This window comes from Ovis aries, chromosome 2, assembly GCF_016772045.2.
Source record: "Ovis aries strain OAR_USU_Benz2616 breed Rambouillet chromosome 2, ARS-UI_Ramb_v3.0, whole genome shotgun sequence".
Lineage (NCBI taxonomy): Eukaryota > Metazoa > Chordata > Mammalia > Artiodactyla > Bovidae > Ovis > Ovis aries.
In genome coordinates this window covers 177,318,260-177,343,288 of record NC_056055.1, presented here as the reverse complement: position 1 = coordinate 177,343,288, position 25,029 = coordinate 177,318,260, and the positions used below count along the sequence as shown (strand labels likewise).

The 25,029-nt window shown below is 36.7% G+C and overlaps 1 protein-coding gene across 27 annotated transcripts in view; it reads right to left on the bottom strand.

Annotated features, from left to right (window-relative positions):
• NCKAP5 (NCK associated protein 5) overlaps positions 1 to 25,029 on the bottom strand; it is a 1,152,446-nt gene that overhangs the window by 984,987 nt on the left and 142,430 nt on the right. Inside the window, exon 2 of one of the 27 annotated variants that reach the window (XM_060410121.1) lies at positions 12,111 to 12,277. The exons of the other annotated variants lie outside the window; for them this stretch is intronic. Within the exon in view, the coding sequence (XP_060266104.1) occupies positions 12,111 to 12,164 (54 nt within the window). The 5' untranslated portion in view covers positions 12,165 to 12,277. The remainder of the gene's footprint in view (positions 1 to 12,110; positions 12,278 to 25,029) is intronic. 27 annotated transcript variants of the gene reach the window in all.

Sequence of the window (25,029 nt, the reverse complement as noted above, 5' to 3'; positions counted from 1 at the left end):
CCCACTGGGCATCATCTCTATTCCCTGGAGCAAAAAAAAGTTTTATTTTACTCAAACAAAATACCCACAGCTTCTTCTTCAACATTTTCTCTTAGGAGAAAGTTGCTACAGACCTTACCCTCTTTGTCACTGTCTCTAGTACTTGCTAGAACTTGATGAAATTCCGTGACATAATGTCTTTTATTCTAGTTCTTTAAAAAAAATTACATCATAATATGTGCATTTATTCTCTTTGTAAAAGATAAAAGCTGTAAAAAAAAAAAAAGTATAGACATTGTAATGTAAAACTGTATATTAACTGAACCTATTTAACTCCTCTCCCTAGAGATAATAATTTTAAATAGCTTTTCTATGTCTTTACCTGTAGAAACACGTACCGGAGAAGGCAATGGCACCCCACTCCAGTACTCTTGCCTGGAAAATCCCATGGGTGGAGGAGCCTGGTAGGCTGCAGTCCATGGAGTCACAAAGAGTTGGACACGACTGAGCGACTTCACTTTCACTTTTCACTTTCATGCATTGGAGAAGGAAATGGCACCCCACTCCAGTGTTCTTGCCTGGAGAATCCCAAGAACAGGAGCCTGGAGGGCTGCCGTCTATGGGGTCGCACAGTGTCTGATACGACTGAAGCGACTTAGCATCAGCAGCAACAGCAGAAACATGAACATTTATTAACATTGCTTTTTTCCATTTTATATAGATAGGATAAGAATCTATTGTTCTGTGACATTTGTTAAACCTGGTAGATTCAATATACATGGGCCTAATTCATCCTTCTTATAGTTCTGTATTACTCTACAGAATGAATGAGCAATAAATTGCTTGTTAATTTATGAATAGAAATTTAGATGGACATTGATATTTTCTGATTCTAGATGGTGCTGCCATGAGCATTACGTATGCTTCTTTTGTGCCTTTGGAAGTTCCTTTATAAAGTATATATCTTTAAAGGTATAATTATAGTGTAAAAAGGGCTTCCCTGTTGGAGTTGCAGAGTCAGACATGACTGAGAAACTAAGCACACAGCATAGTGTAAAAATTTTAACTTTTGATTGAAATCGCTAATAGCCTTTGAAAATATTTTAAGATTGTACATTATCACCAGCAGTATATGAGACTACCTATTTTTCACACGATTCTCGTTGCTGAATAGAATCAATCTTTAAACTTTCCCAAGGTGGTTGAGAAAGAGGGAAGAAAGAAGGGAGGGCAGGAAGGAAGGAAGAAGAGAAGAAAGGGAGGAGAAGGAAAGGAAGGGAGAAAGAGAGAAAGAAGGAAAAAAAGAGGAAGGGAGGGAAGAAAGGAAGGAAGGAAGGTTTCATGGTTTTACTTTACATACCATGATTATTAGTGAGGTTGGACATCTTTATATGTTTGTTGGTCAAATAAATTATTTTTGTCTGCATTTCTTATTAAATTATTTCCCTATTAATACATTCTGAATATCTATTCATCATTAAGGGGTGTTACAAATATTTCTTTCACATTTGTCTTTTGGTTCTTTACTTTGTTCATCACTGTATAGAATGCTGTAACAGTAGTAGTCAAATGCATCAATCTTTGCCTTTAATGCTATGTTCTCTTTCAGTTATATTCTCTTCACATTTTTATGGTCACATCTGAATGTACTTTTATCCATGGTGTATAGTTTTAATTTTGCTTTTTAAAGATATTCACTAGTTCTGTGATTAAAGTTTCCCCCCACTGATTTGAAATGCTTCCTAATAATAAAAAGTTCAGTGTGTATGTGGTTCTTTTCCTAGTCACCATGCTGTACATTAGATTCCCAGAACTTACTCATCTTATAATTAAAAGCTTGTACACTTTGGCCAACATCTTCCCATTCCCCACCCCCCAGGCCATGGCAACCATTATTGTACTCTCTGTTTCTGTGAGTTTAGCTTTTTTAGATTCCACATGTAAGTGAAATCACAGTCTTTCTCTGACTTTTTTAGCATACTGCCCTCAAGGTATCTACCTGTTGTCACAAATGGCTGAATTGCCTTCTTTTTTATGGCTGAATAGTATTCCATTGGATATACTCACAATGTATGTCTGTGTGTATGTGTGTGCAAGTGTACAGTATGGTGACTATAGTTAATAATGATGTACTGTATACATGAAAGTTGCTGGATAATAAATATGAAACGTGCTCACCATACACACACACACACACAATTATAAAGTAAAGTGATAAAGGTATTAACTAACTTTATTGTGGTCATCATTTTGAAAATATAGATGTATCAAGTCATCACACTGTATACCATAAACTTATACTTTATGTAATTATATTTCAGTAAAGCTTGGGGGGTGTGGAGAAACGAAATGCTTGGTTATTTTTGTGAATGGATTAGATGGCCTCCTGAGCAGTTGAATTGAAGGCAGTGCATTTACTCTACTTGATTACAACTTTCTTTATACATTTACTTGAGGTTCTTCTTATAGGAAGGAACCACAACTGACAAGAACATGCTAGACCAGGAATTATCCTTTCTGAGTCTTGAGTCCTCCTTTTTTCAGTGGATTTTTGTTTTTTAATTTTGCATTGCTTTTCCCACATTTTAATTTTTTTATTTCTTTTATTTATAATGTTTAAATCTTCTTTATTAAATTTTTTTCTTCTAATTGCTCCCCTTCTCCAAGGAAACTATTATCATAGATACACTGTTTATCTATTTATGTACTATGGCCCCATGAAGTACTTTGACACATTCTGATTCTAAATTTTTTGCTCCAGTTATCAATTTTTGTCCCTGTTGAGAACATTTCTCTCTAAGCATATGAAATACGTTCAGGATTCTCAATTTCCTTTTCTGGGGAAAGTCAACTTGATTCTCTTTACATAGTCAGCAAGACCTATGACTCTTCTGACCAAGAGAAGGTTCCAGAGTGACCATGAGTTCGGAGTTATTTCACTAGGTGCACAGTCATTTGATGAAGTGCCTCATGGACAATGTAGGGTAGGAGAGATGACTGGGCATAGTTAGCAGTTATAAACCAAAAAGGATAACATATCGGGAATGTAATGTGCATGAGGGAAACTGGCCCTGGGGGGACTGTGCCCACCTGGGCAGCACACATCTTTTCTGAAAAGGAAGCTCCCACTCAAATGCAGCCAAAACTACCATACAGGAATGAAGGTCATTTTATCAAGCCCTTCCATTTTTCAAGAGAAGCCCAAAGTTCATGTATTTATACAAAATGTCTCCATTTGTAGACATTGTTTAGATTTTAAAAATATATGTCACAAGCCCAATAAATTCATCTCTGAGAAGTGTGCAGACTAAAAGCTACAAACTTGCAAATTTTGACTACAGGAATTCTTACAAATCTCCTTCTTCCTCTAAAATTTGATAGTTATTTTGAAATTTTTGAATGAATGTTAAACTCGAATAAAATTATAATCTTAAACACTAGTGCTAAAAACTAAGAACAGCAATTGTTGGGGGGTGAGGTGCAATTTAATTTCCCACACCTGTCTATGCAAAAAAAAAAATCCAAATTTTCTGTTCAAAGATAATATATTATCCTTTCATATGAAGTCAAAACGTGGAGGCAATTACCTTAAGTCATAGAATAAGTTCTGAGAGCATAAAGGTTTTTTCTCCTTACTTTAAAATTAAAGTATTACTTAGGTTACTGAATAATTTTTAGATATTCATGTATGCCATTATATGGTTTCCCTGTTGGCTCAGATGGTAAAGAATCTGCCTGCAATGCAGGAAACCTGGGTTCAGTCCTTAGATTGGGAAGTTCCCCTGGAGAAGGGAATGGTAACTCACTCAATTATTCTTTATAGCATGAGATTTAAAAGTCTTTCCTTCAAAGACAATTTTATATATTTCCTTAATTTAATAGATTATCCAAGGTATGTGAATATATATTTCTGTAATCTTTTGGTTGCCTATATGTTTTTTCTCCCTTAGGGGTCACTAAGAGTCGGACACGACTGAGCGACTTCACTTTCATTTTTCACTTTCATGCATTGGAGAAGGAAATGGCAACTCACTCCAGTTCTTGCCTGGAGAATCCCAGGGACGGTAGAGCCTGGTGGGCTGCCATCTATGGGGTCACACAGAGTCAGACAAGACTGAAGTGACTTAGCAGTAGCAGTAGCAGTATTAGTATTTAGTATTAGTATTTCTGTCACATCTACACAAAAAATAATTAGAGTCATGTGGATATTTTGATTGGTCACACTAATTATCTGAATTACAACCATATTATTACCTCATATTTTGCTGTGTAGCTGGTCTCTGTTGGGTTTAGCAAATCTCAATATATTTTAGAAATTCAAATATGGGCTTTATATATCCGGTTCTGTTACTAACTACTTATATTATCTTCAACAAATTAACCAAAATACCTAGACCTCAGCTTCATCTCACATATAAAGAAAAATAAAGTAAGTAATCTTTAAGATTTCTTTTGACCCCAAAATATGTTGAACTGTAAAGTAATTTATATACATAAAAACCTTTGGTTTTTAAATTAATTGCATCTCTTAATTTTCAGCTTTGTTGAGATACAATTCATATAATATTGACTCATTTAAAGTGTACAGCTCAGCGGTTTCTAGTTAGTTCACAGAACTGTGCAATTATCAGCACAATCTAATTTTACAAAATTTTTACTTTGAACATTCACTAACGATTCTTCATATGGATATATGTTTTCATTTCTCTTGGAAATATACCTAAAAGTAGAATTGTTGGGTTAAATGGAAACTCTCAGTTTAGCATTTTGAGAAACCGCCAAATTGTTTTCCAAAGTGGTTATACCATTTTATATTCTCACTAGCAATGTATTAGCATTCTAATTTCTCCACACCTTTGCCTACATTTGGTATTGTCTATATTTATTGTAATCACTTCAGTGGATTTCAAGTGATTTTCATCGTAGTTTTGACTTCCATTCCCTTAATAACCAATAATGTTTAGCATCTTTTCATGTGTTCATTTTGTTTGGAGAAATATCTATACAGACATCTGCCCATTTTTTAATTGGATGCTCTCTCATTTTATTGTTCAGTTGTAAGAGTTCTTTCTTTATTCTGGTTACAAGTCCCTTGTCAGATATACTATTTGCAAATATTTTCTCTCATTTTGGGGGTTATCATTTTATTTTTATGACAATGTCCCTTGATGCAAAAATATTTTTTAATTTTCTTGACATCCAAGCTATCTACGTTTTTGTTTTGTTGCTAATGCTTTCAGTGTCATTTCTAAGAAACCCTGGCCTACTCCAAAGTTGTGAAGATTTACTCCTATCATGTGTGTGTGTTAGTAGCTCAGTTGAGTCTGACTCTGCGACCCCATTGACGATAGCTTACCAGGTTCCTCTATCCATGGAATTCTCCAGGCAAGAATACTAGAGTGGGTTGCCATTCCCTTTTCCAGGGGATCTTCACAACCAAGGGATCAAACCCAGGTCTCCTGCATTGTAGGCAGATTCTTTACTGTCTGAGCCACCAGAGAAGCCCTGAAACAGAAATTTTTATAGTCTTGTTTTACACTCAGGTCTGTGATTTGAGTTAACTTTTGTGTATGATGTGAGGTAGAGGTCCAAATTCATTCTTTTACATATGGATATCTAATTGTTTGGGCTTCCCTGGTAGCCCAGCTGGTAAAGAATCTGCCTGCAATGCAAGAGACCATGATTCAATTCCTGGGTCCAGAAGATCCCCCAGGGAAGGGATATTCTACCCAATCCAGTATTCTTGGGCTCCCTGGTATCTCAGACAGTAAAGAATCCACTGCATTGTGGGAGATCTGGGTTCAAGTCCTGGGTTGGGAAGATTCTTCGGAGGAGAGCATGGCGACCTACTCTAGTATTCTGGCCTGGAGAATCCCCATGGACAGAAGAGCCTGGAGTGCTACAGTCCATGAGGTCACAAAGAGTTGGACATGACTAAGTGACTAAGCACAGCACAGCACACCCAATTGTTCTAGTAATATTCACTGAAGAAATTATTCTTTCACCCTGAGAATTGTCCTGGTAAAAGAGGAGAGTGAAAAAGTTGGCTCAACATTCAGAAAATGAAGATCATGGCATCTGGTCCCATCACTTCATGGGAAATAGATGGGGAAAGAGTAGAAACAGCGCCAGACTTTATTTTTTGGCTCCAAAATCACCGCAGATGCTGATTGCAGCCATGAAATTAAAAGACGCTTACTCCTTGGAAGAAAAGTTATGACCAACCTAGACAGTAGATTCAAAAGCAGAGACATTACTTTGCCAACTAAGGTATGTCTAGTCAAGGCTATGGTTTTTCCTGTGGTCACGTATGGATGTGAGAGTTGGACTGTGAAGAAGGCTGAGTGCCGAAGAATTGATGCTTTTGAACTGTGGTGTTGGAGAAGACTCTTGAGAGTCCCTTGGACTGCAAGGAGATCCAACCATTCCATTCTGAAGGAGATCAGCCCTGGGATTTCTTTGGAAGGAATGATGCTAAAGCTGAAGCTTCAGTACTTTGGCCACCTCATGCAAAGAGTTGACTCATTGGAAAAGACTTTGATGCTGGGAGGGATTGGGGGCAGGAGGAGAAGGGGACGACCCAGGATGAGATGGCTGGATGGCATCACGGACTTGATGGACGTGAGTCTGAGTTAACTTCAGGAGATGGTGATGGACAGGGAGGCCTGGCGTGCTGCAATTCATGGGGTCGCAAAGAGTCGGACATGACTAAGCAACTGAACTGAACTGAACCCTTGTCAAAAATAATCAACCATATGTGTGACAGTTTATTTCTATGTTCTCAGTTCTCTTCACCTGAAATTTATGTCTAGCCTATGTCAGAACCACAGTATCTTGATTAATATAGCTTTGTAGTCAGTTCTGAATTGGGAGTGTAAGTCTTTCAACTTTGGTCTTCATTTTCAAGATGATGTTGGCTATTTTCCATATGAATATGCCTGTATTTTCATATGAATTTTAGCATCAGCTTATAAATTTCTGAAAAAAGACAGCTGGAGTTTTTTGCACTGAGTCTGTAGATCAACCTGGAGAGTATTTCCATCCTAACAATGCTAAGTTTTCTGATCCATGAAAATAGGATGCCTTTCTATTTATTTAGACCTTTTAAATTTTCTTTTAACAATATTTTGTAAATTTTGGTGTGTAAGTCTTAACAATGTTTTGCTAAATGTATTCCTAGATAGCATATTCTTTTGGTTGGTATTATATATAAGATTGTTTCCTTGATTAGAATTTTGGATTGTTCATTGCACTTATCCCTTTTAAGCTTCAAGATGAAAAATTAGGTCATACTTCATTCTAACTTTTTGTGTGTGTGTTGCTTTAAATGATGCACTCATTTTTATTTTAGTTCTGCATAATATATTAATATTTTCAAATTTTATTTTTTAATTTTTTTAATGAAGTTGTGAAAAGATTCATAGCAGTTGTATAGAAAATGTGTGAATTGAAGTTAAGCTGAATGCCTGGCTACTGAATCATTTAGAATAAATGGCAATAGACTCCATCACCCTGCACTAGTACACATTGACTCCTTACTGAATGTACAGCAGTGACATTGTTTTAGTTCCCACATTTGCTACTCACACATTTTTCTCTATCTACCAAGCAAACTGCATTTAACTTCCATAATGCATTAAAAACAGTTGTTAAGAGACTAACACATAATAAATACCCTCTTCATTTCCCAGCTTGTTGCTTTAACTATATTTGACTGCCAAAAGAAAAAATAAAATTGTAACATGAAGCTGAATTTCAGCTTTACATTGGGGGATTCCATTCAAATCTTTCCAAAGTTGCTGCCATACCACTGTCTTTTAAAATTATCCTAATGTTGTTCAAGGTTAAAAAAAAATGTAGTTATACATCTTGGAGGAACAATAAGATAAATTCTGATTACTAGGTCTTTTCCTGGCAAATATAACATGTATTTAGATTGAAAGAGTCCAATTAGGTCAGTGGCTCTTAAAAACTTCAAGTATCAGAGGAAGTTAAATACACAACACCTTGAAAAAATACAAACATTTACTACGTGTAAAATTTTTTGCACAATTCTAAGGATTTATGGTAATCTGCAGCCCAATCATGGATAGATAAATGGACCTCAAAGTAAAAGCTTCCCATTAATTAATAGCTGGGAAAGATACATAATTTTTTTAGGTTTACACACCTTCTATTTTATATTATCTATAAACACGATAAACATCTCTATGAACCAGAAACTGAGCTCAGAAAATGTACTAACATCCTGGGCCTACTGAGTTCCGGGTGTAGAAGCACACAAAAATGAGAAAGAGGTTGATAGCTAATATGCAAGAGAGACATCAAATAAACAACCTAATGTTATACTTAAGCAACTAAAAAGAAGAACAAAATACACCCAAAGCTAGTAGAAGGAAAGAAACCATAAAGATCAGAGCAGAAATAAATGAAAAGAAAATGAAAGAGACAATCAGTTCAGTTCAGTTGCTCAATCATGTCCGACTCTGCAACCCCATGAATCGCAGCACGCCAGGCCTCCTTGCCAATCACCAGCTCCCGGAGTGTATCCAAACTCATATGCATCGAGTCGGTGATGCCATCCGCCATTGCATCCTCTGTCGTTCCCTTCTCTTCCCGCACCCAATCCCTCCCAGCATCAAGGTCTTTTCCAATGAGTCAACTCTTTGCATGAGGTGGCCAAAGTATTCGAGTTTCACCTTCAGCATCAGTCCTTCCAATGAACACTCAGGACTGATCTCCTTTAGAATGGACTGGCTGGATCTCCTTGCAGTCCAAGGGACCCTCAAGAGTCTTCAACACCACGGTTCAAAAGCATCAATTCTTAGGTGCTCAGCTTTCTTCACAGTCCAACTCTCACATACATGACCACTGGAAAAACCATAGCCTTCACTAGACGGACTTTTATTGGCAAAGTAATGTGTCTGCTTTTGAATATGCTGTCTAGGTTGCTCATAACTTTCCTTCCAAGGAGTAAGTGTCTTTTAATTTCAAGGCCACAGTCACCACCTGCAGTGATTTTGGAGCCCCCAAAAATAAAGTCTGACACTGTTTCCACTATTTCCCATCTATTTCCCATGAAGTGATGGGACCAGATGCCATGATCTTCGTTTTCTGAATGTTGAGCTTTAAGCCAACTTTTTCACTCTCCTCTTTCACTTTCATCAAGAGGCTCTTTAGTTCTTCTTCACTTTCTGCCATAAGGGTGGTGTCATCTGCATATCTGAGGTTATTGATATTTCTCCCAGCAGTCTTAATTCCAGCTTGTGCTTCATCCAGCCTAGCGTTTCTCATGATGTACTCTGCATATAAGTTAAATAAGCAGGGTGACAATATACAGCCTTGACGTATTCCTTTTCCTATTTGGAACCAGTCTGTTGTTCCATGTCCAGTTCTAACTGTTGCTTCCTGACCTGCATACAGGTTTCTCAAGAGGCAGGTCAGGTGGTCTGGTATTCCCATCTCTTTCAGAATTTTCCACGGTTTATTGTGATCCACACAGTCAAAGGCTTTGGCATAGTCAATAAAGCAGAATAGCAAAGATCAATAAAACTAAAAGCTGCTTCTTTGAGGAGATAATCAAATTGACAAACTGTTAGCCAGACTCATCAAGAAAAAAAAGGAGAAGACCAAATCAATAAAATTAGAAATGAAATAACAGTTACAACAGACAACACAGAAATACAAATGATCATAAGAGAAAACTCTGAGCAACTGTATGTCAATAAAATGGACAACTTGGAAGAAATAGAGACATTCTTAGACAAGTGTAACCTTCCAAAACTGAACCAGAAAGAAATAGAAAATATGAACAGAACAATCACAAGCACAGAAATCAAAACTATAATAAAAAATCTTCCAACAAAAGTCCAGGGCTAGATGGCTTCATAGGTGAACTCTACCGAAAGTTTAGAGATGAGCAAAAACCTACCCTGCTCAAACTCTTCCAGAAAATTGCAGAGGAGGGAAAACTCCCAAACTCATTCTACAAGGTAACAATCACACTAATGGCAAAACCAGACAAAGAAGCCATAAAAAAAAAAAAAAGAAAGAAAGAAAATTACAGGCCAATATCACTGATGAACATAGATGCAAAAATCCTCAACAAAATTCTAGCAAACAGAATCCAACTACACATTAAAAAGATCATACAACATAATCAAATGGGCTTTATCCCAAGAATGCAAGGATTCCTCAATATGTACAAATTAATCAGTGTGATTCACCATATTAACAAATTGAAAGATAAAAACATCACCAACAGATGCAGAGAAAGCCTGTGACAAAATTCAACACCAACTTATGATTAAAAAAAAAAAAAAAAACCTCTCCAGAAAATAGGCATAGAAGGAACATACCTCAACATAATAAAGGCCATATATGACAAACCCACAGCATACATCTTTAATGGTGAAAAACTTAAAGCATTTCCTCTAAATTCAGGAACAATATCGCAGCACTGTTTATAATAGCCAGGACATGGAAGCAAACTAGATGTCCATCAGCAGATGAATGGATAAGAAAGCTATGGTGTATATACATTATGACGTATTACTCAGCCATTAAAAAGAATACATTTAAATCGGTTCTAATGAGGTAGATGAAACTGGAGCTGATTATACAGAGTGAAGTAAGCCAGAAAGAAAAACACCAATACAGTATACTAACACATATATATGGAATTTAGAAAGATGGTAATGATAACCCTGTATGCGAGACAGCAAAAGAGACACAGATATAAAGAACAGACTTTCGGACTCTGTGGGAGAGGGAGAGGGTGGGATGATTTGGGAGAATGGCATTGAAACATGTATACTATCATGTAAGAAACGAATCACTAGTCTAGGTTCAATACAGGATACAGAATGCTTGGGGCTGGTGCACTGGGATGACCCAGAGAGATGATATGGGGAGGGTGGTGGGAGGGGGGTTCAGGGTTGGGAATTCATATACACCTGTGGTGGATTCATGTCAACGTATGGCAAAACCAATACAGTATTGCAAAGTAAAAAAATAAAATTTAAATTAAAAAATAATAAATTCAGGAACAAGACAAGGAAGCCCACTCTCACCACTATTCTTCAACATAGTTTTAGAAGTCCTAGCCATGGTAATCAGAGAATAGAAAGAAATAGAAGGAATTCAGACTGGAAAAGAAAAAATAAAACTCTCACTGTTTGCAGATAACATGATTCTCTACATAGAAAACCCTAAAGATGCTATCAGAAAATTACCCAGTCAATGAATATTTGAACCACAGTGGAACTTGTTGTGCCTCTTAAATGTTTACATTGTATTTGCAAGTACTTTGAGGTAAAATAACTGTGTGTACATAGGTTATCTTTTTTAAAAACTCTTCAGTACAAAATTGTATATTATAAAATGGACATGGTGGAGAGTTCTGACAAAATGTGGTCCAATGAAGAAGAGAATGGCCAAACCACTTCAGTATTTTTGCCTTGAGAACCTCATGAACAGTAGGAAAGTATAAAAAGATATGATACTGAAAGATGAACTCCCCAAGTCAGTTAAGTACCCAACATGATACAGGATAAGTGCAGAGAAATAGCTCCAGAAAGAATGAAGAGGCTGAGTCAAAGTGGAAACAAGGCCCAGTTGTGGATGTGTATGGTGGTGAAAGTAAAGCCCAATTCTACAAAGAACAATATTGCATAGGAACCTGAAATGTTAGGTCCATAAATCAAGGTAAATTGGAAGTGGCCAAACAGGAGATGGCAAGAGTGAACATTGACATTTTAGGAATCAGTGAACTAAAATGGACTGGAATGGGTAAATTTAATTCAGATGACCATTATATCTACTACTGTGGGCAAGAATCCATTAGAAGAAATGGAGTAGCTCTCATAGTCAACAAAAGTATCCAAAATACAGTACTTATGTGTAATCTCAAAAACGACAGTATAATCTGTTCATTTCCAAGGCAACCCACTCAATATCAGGTCTATGCCCCAATCTATGCCAAAGAAGATGAAGTTGAATGATTCTATGAAGACCTAAAGGCCTTCTAGAACTAACATCTAAATCAGATGTCATTTTCAACATAGGGGTGCATGTGTGCTAAGTTGCTTTATGGTGTCCAACTCTTTGTGACCCTATGGACTGCAGCTCACCAGCCTCCTCTGTCCACAGAGTTTCCATGCAAGGATTCTGGAGTCAGTTGCCATTTCCTTCTCCAGGGGATCTTTTGGGCTCAGGGATCAAACCTCTGTCTCCTGTGCTTCCTTCATTGGTAGGCTGATTCTTTATCACTGAGTCATCTGGGAAGCACCATAGGGAACTGGAATGCAAAAGTAGGAAGTCAAGAGATACCTGCAGTGACAGGCAAGTTTGGACTTAGAGTACAAAATGAGTTAGAGCAAAAGCTAACAGAGTTTTGCCAAGAGAATGCACTGGTCCTAACACCCTCTTCCAACAATACAGGAAATGACTGTACTCATGGACCCCATCAGATGGTCAATACCAAAATCAGATCGATTATATTCTTATCAGATAAAGATGGAAAAGCTCTATATAGTCAGCTAAACAAGACCAGGAGCTGACTGTGGTTCAGATTATGAACTCAGATTTGCAAAATTCAGACTTAAATTGAAAAAAAGTAGGGAAAAGCACTAGGCCATTCAGATATGACCTAAATCAAATCTCTTAGGATTATACAGTGGAAGTGACAAATAGATTCAAGGGATTAGATCTGATGGACAGAGTGCCTGAAGAACTATGGATGCAGGTTTGTAACACTGCACATAGGGCAGTGATCAAGACCATCCCCAAGAAAAAGAAATGCAAAAAGGCAAAATGGTTGTCTGAGGAGGCCTTAAAATAGCCGAGAAAAGAAGAAAAGAAAAAGACAAAGGAGAAAAGGAAAGATACATCCATCTGAATGCAGAGTTCCAAAGAACAGCAAGGAGAGATAAGAAAGCCTTTCTAAGTGAACAATGCAAAGAAATAGAGGAAAACAAGAGAATGGGAAAGACTAGAGATCTTTTCAAGAAAATTAGAGATACCAAGGGACTATTTCATGCAAAGATAGGCACAATAAAGGACAGAAACTGTATGGACTTAACAGAAGCAGAAGATATTAAGAAGAGTTGAGAAGAATACACAGAACTATACAAAAGAGATCTTAATGACCCAAATAACCATGATTGTGTGATCACTCACCTAGAGCCAGACATCTTTGAGTATGAAGTCAAGTGGGCCTTAGAAAGCATTACTATCAACAAAGCTAGTGGAGGTGATGGAATTCCAGTTGAACTATTTCAAGTCCTAAAACACGCTGCTGTGAAAGTGATGCGCTCAATATGCTAGCAAATTCAGAAAACTCAGCAGCGGCCACAGGACTGGAAAAGGTCAGTTTTCATTCCAATACTGAAGAACTACAATGCCAAAGAATGTTCAAATGATTGCAAAATTGTACTTATTTCACATGCTAGCAAAGTAACGCTCAAAATACTTCAAGTTAGGCTTCAACGGTATGTGAACCAAGAACTTTCAGATATACAACCTGGATGTAGAAAAGGCAGAGGAACCAGAGATCAAATTGCCAGCATCCACTGGATCATAGAAAAAGCAAGAGAATTCCAGAAAAACTATCTACTATGACAAAGCAAGACAGCATATTAAAAAGCAGAGACATTACTTTGGTGGCAAAGGTCCATCCAGTCAAAGCTATGATATTCCCAGTAGTCATGTATGGATGTGAGTGTTGGACCATGATGAAGGCTGAGTAACAAAGAATTCAGGTTTTTGAACTGTGGTGTTGAAGAAGACTCTTGAGAGTCCTCTGGACTACAAGGAGATCAAACCAGTCAATCTTAAAGGAAATCAGTCCTAAATATTCTTTTGAAGGACTGGTGCTAAAGCTGAAGCTTCAACATTTAGGCCACCTGATGCAAAAAGCTGATTCATTATGAAAAAAAACCCTGATGCTGGGAAAGATTGAAGGCAGAAGGAGAAGGGGATGACAGAGGATGAGATGATTGGATGGCATCACCGACTCAATGGACATGAGTGTGAGCAAATTCCGGGAGACATGAGGTCACAAAGAGTCAGGCATGACTGAGCAACTGAACAACAACAAATCAATGAATATAGTAAAGTTGCAGGATATAAATTTAATACACAGAAATCTTTTGCATTCCTATACACTAACAATGAAAAAACAGAGAAATTAAAGAAAAAAATCTCATTCACCACTGCAACAAAAAGAATAAAATTCATAGGAATAAATTTACTGAAAGAGACAAAAGACTTGTATGCAGAAAACTCTAACACACTGAAAAGTAATCATTGATCACACAAACATATGGAGAGATAAACCATGTTCTTGGATTGGAAGAATCAATAATGTGAAAATGACTGTACTACTCAAAGCAATCTATATATTCACTGAAATCCCTATCAAACTATCAATGGTATTTTTCACAGACCTAGAACAAATAATGGGGAAGGAGGTAGAGGTGGGTCAAGGACGGGACCTATGTATAATTAATGCCTATTCATGTTGATGTATAGCAAAAATCATCACGATATTGTAAAGTAATTATCTTTTAATTAAAAGAATAAGTCATAAAAAGAAATTTCTATAAAGTTTGAAGCCAAAACACAGGATGTTACTTTCAGAAAAAAGAGTTTTTCAAACTTAAAAGAAGGATGGTACAAACAAATTGCTATCCTAGACTTCAGATAATATAGTTTGCTGATCTGTACAACAGGAGGACAGGCTGTCTCAAAGATAAAAGTTTAACCAAGTCATTTATTTGCTCAGCTTTATATGAGATGTGCCCAATTTTATATTACTGGATAGATGCAGCAAGTACTCACATAAACTCTGATCTTGGATTGGGTATTTTGTAAGTCTTCCAGAGGTATCCACTAATTCTCTAGATAGAGAGAAGCATGGAGAGAAAATGGGGGAAAATCTACACTCAAGATGAAATGGAAAACAAAATACATGGAAACTGAGTAGAGAAACAAAATTTGAAACTGGAGCCAATTATACAGAGTGAAGTAAGCCAGAAAGAAAAACACCAATACAGTATACTAACACATATATATGGAATTTAGGAAGATGGCAATGACGACCCTGTATGCAAGACAGGAAAAAAGACACAGATGTGTATAACGGACTTTTGGACTCAGAGGGAGAGGAAGAGGGTGGGATGATTTGGGAGAATGGCATTCTAACATGTATACTATCATGTAAGAATTGAATCGCCAGTCTATGTCTGACGCAGGGTGCAGCATGCTTGGGGCTGGTGCATGGGGATGACCCAGAGAGATGTTGTGGGGAGGGAGGTGGGAGGGAGGTTCATGTTTGGGAACGCATGTAAGAATTAAAGATTTTAAAATTTAAAAAATAAAAAACTAAAATAAAATAAAATAAAATAAAATACAGAGAATTCATTGACCAAAAAAAAAAAAAACAAAAAAACCTAAACTAAAACTGACAACAAAAGAAGACACACATATATGGCCAAAAAGTACACGAAAAGGTGCTCAGTTCAGTTCAGTCGCTCAGTCATGTCCAACTCTTTGCGACCCCATGGACTGCAGCACACCAGGCCTCCCTGTCCATCACCAACTCCCAGAGTTTACTCAAAATCTTGTCCATTGAGTCGGTGATACCATCCAACAATCACATCCTCTGTCATCTCCTTTCCTCCCGCCTTCAATCTTTCCCAGGATCAGGGTCTTTTCAAATGAGTCAGCTCTTTGCATTAGGTGGCTAAAGTATTGGAGTTTCAGTTTCAACATCGGGCCTTCCAAAGAATATTCAGGACTGATTTCCTTTAGGATGGACTGGTTGGATCTCCTTACAGTCCAAGGGACTCTCAAGAGTCTTCTCAAACACCACAGTTCAAAACAATCAATTCTTCGGCACTCAGGTTTCTTTATAGTCCAACCCTCAAATCCATACATGACTACTGGAAAAACCATAGCTTTTACTAGACAGACCTTTGTTGACAAAGTAATGTTTCTGCTTTTTAATATGCTGACTAGGTTGGTCATAACTTTTTTTCCAAGGAGTAAGTATCTTTTAATTTCATGACTGCAGTCACCATATGCAGTGATTTTGGAGTCCAGAAAAATAAAGTCTGACACTGTTTCCACTGTTTTCCCATCTTTGCCATGAAATGATGGGACCAGATGCCATGATCTTTGTTTTCTGAATGTTGAGCTTTAAGCCAACTTGTTCACTCTCCTCTTTCACTTTCATCAAGAGGCTCTTTAGTTCTTCACTTTCTGCCATAAAGGTGGTGTCATCTGCATATCTGAGGTTATTGATATGTCTCCCTGCAATTTTGATTCCAGCTTGTGTTCATCCAGCCCAGTGTTTCTCATGATGTACTCTGCATAAGTTAAATAATCAGGGTGATATACAGCCTTGACATACTCCTTTCCTAATTTGGAATGAGCCAGCTGTTCCATGTCCAGTTTTAACTGTTGCTTCTTGACCTGCATATACGTTTCTCAAGAGGCAGGTCAGGTGGTCTGGTATTCCCATCTCTTTCAGAATTTTCCACAGTTTATTGTGATCCACACAGTCAAAGGCTTTGGCATAGTCAATAAAGCAGATATAGGTGTTTTTCTGGAACTCTCTTGCTTTCTCGATAAACTAACAGATGTTGGCAATTTGATCTCTGGTTCCTCTGCCTTTTCTAAAACCAGATTGAACATCTGGAAGTTCATAGTTCACATGTTGTTGAAGCCTGGCTTGGAAAACTTTGAGCGTTATTTTACAAACGTGTGTGAGATGAGTGCAATTGTGCAACTGTGTAGTAGTTTGATCATGCTTTGGCATTGCCTTTCTTAGGGACTGGAGTGAAAACTGACCTTTTTCAGTCCCGTGGCCACTGCTGAGTTTTCTACATTTGCTGGCATATTGAGTGCAGCACTTTCACAGCATTATCTTTTAGGATTTGAAAGAACTCAACTGGAATTCCATCACTTCCACTAGCTTTGTTCATAGTGATACTTCATAAGGCCCCCTTGATTTCACATTCAAGGATATCTGGCTCTAGGTGAGTGATCACACCATTGTGATTATCTTGGTCATGAAGATCTTTTTTGTACAATTCTTCTGTGTATTCTTCACACCTCTTCTTAATATCTTCTGCTTCTGTTAGGTCCATACAGTTTCTGTCCTTTATTTAGCCCATCTTTGCAAGAAATAATCCCTTGGTATCTCTAATTTTCTTGAAGAGATCTCTAGTCTTTCCCATTCTATTGTTTTCCTGTATTTCTTTGCACTGATCACTGAGGAAGGCTTCTTATCTCTCCTTGCTATTCTTTGGAACTCTGCATTCAAATAGGTATATCTTTCTTTTTCTCCTTTGCTTTTTGCTTCCCTTCTTTTCACAGCTATTTGTAAGGCCTCCCCAGACAGCCATTTTGCTTTTTTGCATTTCTTTTCCATGGGGATGGTCTTGATCCCTATTCTCCTGTACAATGCCATGAACCTCAGTCTATAGTTCATCAGGCACTCTGTCTATCAGATCCAGTCCCTTAAATCTATTTCTCACTTCCACTGTATAATCGTTAGGTGTTTGATTTAGATCCTACTTGAATGGTCCAGTGGTTTTCCCTACTTTAAGTCTGAATTTGGCAATAAGGAGTTCATGATCTGAGAAACAGTCAGCTCCTGGTCTTGTTTTTGCTGACTGTATACAGCTTCTCCATCTTTGGCTGCAAAGAATATAATCAATCTGATTTCGGTGTTGGCCATCTGGTGATGTCCATGTGTAGAGTTTTCTCTTGTGTTGTTGGAAGAGGGTGTTTGCTATGACCCGTGCGTTCTCTTAGCAAAACTCTTTGCCTTTGCCCTGCTTCATTCCGCATTCCAAGGGCAAATTTGTCCGTTACTCCAGGTGTTTCTTGACTTCTTCCTTTTTCATTCTAGTCCCCTATAATGAAAAGGACATCTTTTTTTGGATGTTAGTTCTAAAAGGTTTGTAGGTCTTCATAGAACAATTCAACCTCAGCTTCTTCAGCATTACTGGTCGGGGCACAGACTTGGATTACCGTGATACTGAATGGTTTGTCTTGGAAACGAACAGAGATCATTCTGTCATTTTTGAGATTGCATCCAAGTACTGCATTTCGGATTCTTTTCTTGACTATGATGGCTACTCCATTTCTTCTAAGGGATTCTTGCCCCACAGTAGTAGGTATAATGTCATCTGAGTTAAATTCACCCATTCCATTCCATTTAGTTCGCCGATTCCTAAAATGTCAACGTTCACTCAACATCACTAATTATCATAAAATGCAAATCAAATGTACAGTGATATATCATCTCACAGCTATTAAAATGGATATTATTTGCACCTATGGTCAATCTGTCTATGACAATGGAGGCAAGAATATACAATGGAGAAAAGACAGTCTCTTCCTTAAGTGATGCTGGGAAAACTGGACAGCTACATGTAAAAGAATGACGTTAGAACATTCTCTAACACCATGCACAAAAATACACTAGAAATAGATTAAAGGTCTAAGTGTAAGATGAGATACTACAAAACTCCTAGATGAAAACATAGGCAGAACCCTCTGACATAAATCATGGCAAAAGAATTTTTTTTGATACATTTCCTAAAGTAGAGAAAATAAAAGCAAAAATAAACAAATGGGATCTAATTAAACTTAAAAGTTTTTGCATAGCAAAGGAAACCACCAACAAAAACACGACCTAATGAATGAGAAAAAAATATTGTATTTGCAAATGATATGGCTGATATATAAGCAGTTCATACAAATCAACATAAAAAAAAACCCAATTAAAAAATGAGAAGAACTGAATAGACATTTTTCCAAAGAGAAAATGCAGATGGCCAACAGACCTATGAAAAGATGCTCGACATTGCTAAACAACAGGGAAATACAAATTAAAACCACAATGAGCTATCACTTCACACCTGCCAGAATGACAATCATCAAAAAGAACACAAATACCAAATGTTGGTGAGGATGTGGTAAAAAGAAAATCCTCATACACATTTGGTAGCAATGTAAATTGGCACAGCCACTGTGGAAAACAGCATTGTGTTTTCTCAAAAACTGAAAGTAGCACTACCACATGACCCAACAATTCCACTCCTGGGTCTATGTCTGAAAAGGGCAAAAACACTAATTTGAAAACATAAATGCACCTCAATGCTCACAGCAACATTATTTAGGATTGCCAAGTTACAGAAGCAACCTAAGTGTTCATCAACAGATGAAGGGATGAAGATGTGGTGATATATATATACACATACATACACACACACACACACACACAGAAATACTAGTCAGACATAAAAAAGAATGAAATTTGTCATTTGCAGTAACATGGACATACTTGGAGGGCATTATGCTAAGTGAAATAAGTCAGAAAGAGACAGAAATATTGTATGATATCACTTATATGTGGAATTTAAAAAATAAACTAGTGAGTATAACAAAAAAGAAACAGACTCAGATTCAAAGAACAAACTAGTTGTTACCAGTGGGGAGAGGGAAGAGGGGAGGGCAATTTAGGGATAAGGGGATTTATAAATACAAGCAATTAGGTATAAAAAAGCTATAAGGATATAGTGTACAACACAGGAATATCAATATTTGATAATAACTATAAATGGGCCATAATCTTTAAAAATTGTGAATTACTGTATTGTATTATTTTCATTGTTTTAGTCACAAAGCTGTGTCCAGCTCTTTGTGAACCCATGCACTGTACCCCGTCAGGCTCCTCTGTCCATGGGATTTTCCAGGCAAGATTACTGGAGTGGGCTGCCATTTCCTTCTCCAGGGGATCTTCCTGATCCAGAAACTGAACCCACATCTTCTGCACTGGTAGGCACTGGCAGGCAGATTCTTTCCCACTGAGCCACCAGGGAAGCCCTGCTATACTGTATACCTGTAACTTATATAATATGTACAGCAACTATACTTCAGTAAAAGAAAAATGAAGTAGCTTCCCCTTGTCCTCCTCAAAATATGTATTATCAAAAAGGCAAAATATAACAAGTGTTCACAATGATATGGAATAAAGGTAACCCTTTACACTGTTGGCTGGACCACAGATTGGTGCAGCCACTCTAGAAAACAATATGGAGATTCCTCAAAATGTTAAAAATAGAACTACCATATGACCCAGCAATCCCACTCCCAGGTATATATCCAAAGGAAACAAAATCACTATATGAAAGAGACATCTATGCTTCCATATTCATTGCAGCACTATTCATAATGGCCAGGATATAGAAATAACCTCAGTGAGAAATCTAAAAGTAGTTTAACTCATAAAAGTAGAAAGTAGAATAGTGCTATCCAGGGATGTGGGGGATGAGGGAAATGGGAACATGTTTATCAAAGGGTACCAAGGCTCAGCTGCAGGATGAATTCTGGAGATCTAATGTATAGCAGGGTGACTATAATTAGGAATACTGTATTGTGTATTTGAAATTTATTAGGAGATTTGATTTTGAGTGTCTCACCAAACAACACACACAAAGTCATAACTATATGAGATGATGTTATTGTTAATTAGCTTGATTGTGGTGCTCATTTTACAATGTATATCTATACCAAAACATCATACAGAATGTTAAAAAATGCCAGTTTTGTCAAGTATACCTCAATAAAGCTAAAGAAGACAAATAAAAATCAAAATATAAAATGGAATAGTATTAACAAAAGGAATGAGAAATTGTGATATAGAACAGGCAAGTAGAAAACATAAACAAGTCATTATGAAGAAGGATTATAAATCTAGAAAAGAAAACTATGGTCTGAAAGAAAACACCATAAGCCAGATAAAACTTGACAATCAAAGACAGCATTAAGAATTTTAAAAAGGTGAAATTCGTTGTTTTGGGGTGAAATGTCCTATAGATATCAATTAGGTCTAACTGATCTAATGTATCATTTAAAGTTTGCGTTTCTTTGTTAATTTTCTGTTTAGTTGATCTGTCCATAGGTGTGAGTGGGGTATTAAAGTCTCCCACTATTATTGTGTTATTGTTGATTTCCCCTTTCATACTTGTTAGCATTTGTCTTACATATTGCGGTGCTCCTATATTGGGTGCATATATATTTATAATTGTTATATCTTCTTCTTGGATTGTTCCTTTGATCATTATGTAGTGGCCTTCCCTTGCATTCCTATACACGAATAATGAGAAAGTAGAAAAAGAAATTAAGGAAACAATTCCATTCACCATTGCAACGAAAAGAATAAAATACTTAGGAATATATCTACCTAAAGAAACTAAAGACCTATATATAGAAAACTATAAAACAGTGATGAAAGAAATCAAAGAGGACACTAATAGATGGAGAAATATACCATGTTCATGGATTGGAAGAATCAATATAGTGAAAATGAGTATACTACCCAAAGCAATTTACAAATTCAATGCAATCCCTATCAAGCTACCAGCCACATTTTCACAGAACTAGAACAAATAATTTCAAGATTTGTATGGAAATACAAAAAACCTCGAATAGCCAAAGCAATCTTGAGAAAGAAGAATGGAACTGGAGGAATCAACTTGCCTGACTTCAGGCTCTACTACAAAGCCACGGTCATCAAGACAGTATGGTACTGGCACAAAGACAGACATATAGATCAATGGAACAAAATAGAAAGCCCAGAGATAAATCCACACACATATGGACACCTTATCTTTGACAAAGGAGGCAAGAATATACAATGGAGTAAAGACAATCTCTTTAACAAGTGGTGCTGGGAAAACTGGTCAACCACTTGTAAAAGAATGAAACTAGATCACTTTCTAACACCGCACACAAAAATAAACTCAAAATGGATTAAAGATCTAAATGTAAGATCAGAAACTATAAAACTCCTAGAGGAGAACATAGGCAAAACACTCTCAGACATAAATCACAGCAGGATCCTCTATGATCCACCTCCCAGAATTCTGGAAATAAAAGCAAAAATAAACAAATGGGATCTAATTAAAATTAAAAGCTTCTGCACAACAAAGGAAAATATAAGCAAGGTGAAAAGACAGCCTTCTGAATGGGAGAAAATAATAGCAAATGAAGCAACTGACAAACAACTAATCTCAAAAATATACAAGCAACTTCTGCAGCTCAACTCCAGAAAAATAAACGACCCAATCAAAAAATGGGCCAAAGAACTAAACAGACATTTCTCCAAAGAAGACATACGGATGGCTAACAAACACATGAAAAGATGCTCAACATCACTCATTATTAGAGAAATGCAAATCAAAACCACAATGAGGTACCACTTCACACCAGTCAGAATGGCTGCGATCCAAAAATCTGCAAGCAATAAATGCTGGCGAGGGTGTGGAGAAAAGGGAACCCTCCTACACTGTTGGTGGGAATGCAAACTAGTACAGCCACTATGGAGAACAGTGTGGAGATTCCTTTAAAAATTGCAAATAGAACTACCTTATGACCCAGCAATCCCACTTCTGGGAATACACACCGAGGAAACCAGAATTGAAAGAGACACATGTACCCCAATGTTCATCGCAGCACTGTTTATAATAGCCAGGACATGGAAACAACCTAGATGTCCATCAGCAGATGAATGGATAAGAAAGCTGTGGTACATATACACAATGGAGTATTACTCAGCCGTTAAAAAGAATTCATTTGAATCAGTTCTGATGAGATGGATGAAACTGGAGCCGATTATACAGAGTGAAGTAAGCCAGAAAGAAAAACACCAATACAGTATACTAACACATATATATGGAATTTAGGAAGATGGCAATGACGACCCTGTATGCAAGACAGTGAAAGAGACACAGATGTGTATAACGGACTTTTGGACTCAGAGGGAGAGGGAGAGGGTGGGATGATTTGAGAGAATGACATTCTAACATGTATACTATCATTTGAATTGAATCGCCAGTCTATGTCTGACGCAGGATGCAGCATGCTTGGGGCTGGTTCATGGGGATGACCCAGAAAGATGTTATGGGGAGGGGAGGTGGGAGGGGGGTTCATGTTTGGGAATGCATGTAAGAATTAAAGATTTTAAAATTTAAAAATAAAAAATTAAAATGGTAAAAAAAAAAAAATTTTAAAATTGTACTAATGAATTCATTTTGAATGAAGCACAAATAAAAAGTTGTAGATGGGGGAAATTGATTGAAATGTTCTAAAATGCATCTACGGAATCCCCCCTAAAAAAAGAGAAAGAAAATAACATAGAACAAATATTCTAAAAAATAATGGCTAAAATGTTTCCAAAACTGAACATGTGTTTTTATGACTGAAGTACAGTATAAACAAAAGTAAATTCCTATCAACATGTATAATATTAAAACTATACAAACATCAAGCTAAAGAGAAAATCTTAATACTTACTAGAGATCATTTTTACAGTGACATACAAATGAAAGCCTGTTAGAATAGCTAGCCTGACAACATATTTCTAGTTGGCAAAAGAAAGTCCCCGAATACAAGAGAATAATGTCTTCAAAACGTTGAGGGGTAATAACTGTGAACCTAGAATTCCAAACTGAGCTACAATACAACCCAAGCATGAGAAAAAGACATAAAGAAAACAAACTCTTCAGAGTTACTAAAACAAAAAGTTTACCTTCCCCAGACCCTCAGTGAAAATGCACTGAAGGATATCCTGAAGACAAAATGTATGATTTTTTCCTAGTCTTTTTTTAAACTTTTGCTATACCTTTTAATTACAAAGAAGAGGTAATAATAGAGCAAATTTAGCAATCAAGTTACTTTTCTTAAAAAGAAAAAAGAGAACTTAGTTGAAATGGAGAATTATGTAAATGAGGACAAAAGATGAGAGCAACAGCCACAGAGGAAACAGGCTAATTTAACAATAGAAATTAATTCAGAGTTGATTACAATAAAAATTTTTAAACAAGCTTTATGCAATATATGCTAAATTGCATCACAATCCTTCAAGATATTAATATCTCCAGCATTCCTATACACGAATAATGAGAAAGTAGAAAAAGAAATTAAGGAAACAATTCCATTCACCATTGCAACGAAAAGAATAAAATACTTAGGAATATATCTACCTAAAGAAACTAAAGACCTATATATAGAAAACTATAAAACAGTGATGAAAGAAATCAAAGAGGACACTAATAGATGGAGAAATATACCATGTTCATGGATTGGAAGAATCAATATAGTGAAAATGAGTATACTACCCAAAGCAATTTACAAATTCAATGCAATCCCTATCAAGCTACCAGCCACATTTTTCACAGAACTAGAACAAATAATTTCAAGATTTGTATGGAAATACAAAAAACCTCGAATAGCCAAAGCAATCTTGAGAAAGAAGAATGGAACTGGAGGAATCAACTTGCCTGACTTCAGGCTCTACTACAAAGCCACAGTCATCAAGACAGTATGGTACTGGCACAAAGACAGACATATAGATCAATGGAACAAAATAGAAAGCCCAGAGATAAATCCACACACATATGGACACCTTATCTTTGACAAAGGAGGCAAGAATATACAATGGAGTAAAGACAATCTCTTTAACAAGTGGTGCTGGGAAAACTGGTCAACCACTTGTAAAAGAATGAAACTAGATCACTTTCTAACACCGCACACAAAAATAAACTCAAAATGGATTAAAGATCTAAATGTAAGATCAGAAACTATAAAACTCCTAGAGGAGAACATAGGCAAAACACTCTCAGACATAAATCACAGCAGGATCCTCTATGATCCACCTCCCAGAATTCTGGAAATAAAAGCAAAAATAAACAAATGGGATCTAATTAAAATTAAAAGCTTCTGCACAACAAAGGAAACTATAAGCAAGGTGAAAAGACAGCCTTCTGAATGGGAGAAAATAATAGCAAATGAAGCAACTGACAAACAACTAATCTCAAAAATATACAAGCAACTTATGCAGCTCAATTCCAGAAAAATAAACGACCCAATCAAAAAATGGGCCAAAGAACTAAACAGACATTTCTCCAAAGAAGACATACGGATGGCTAACAAACACATGAAAAGATGCTCAACATCACTCATTATTAGAGA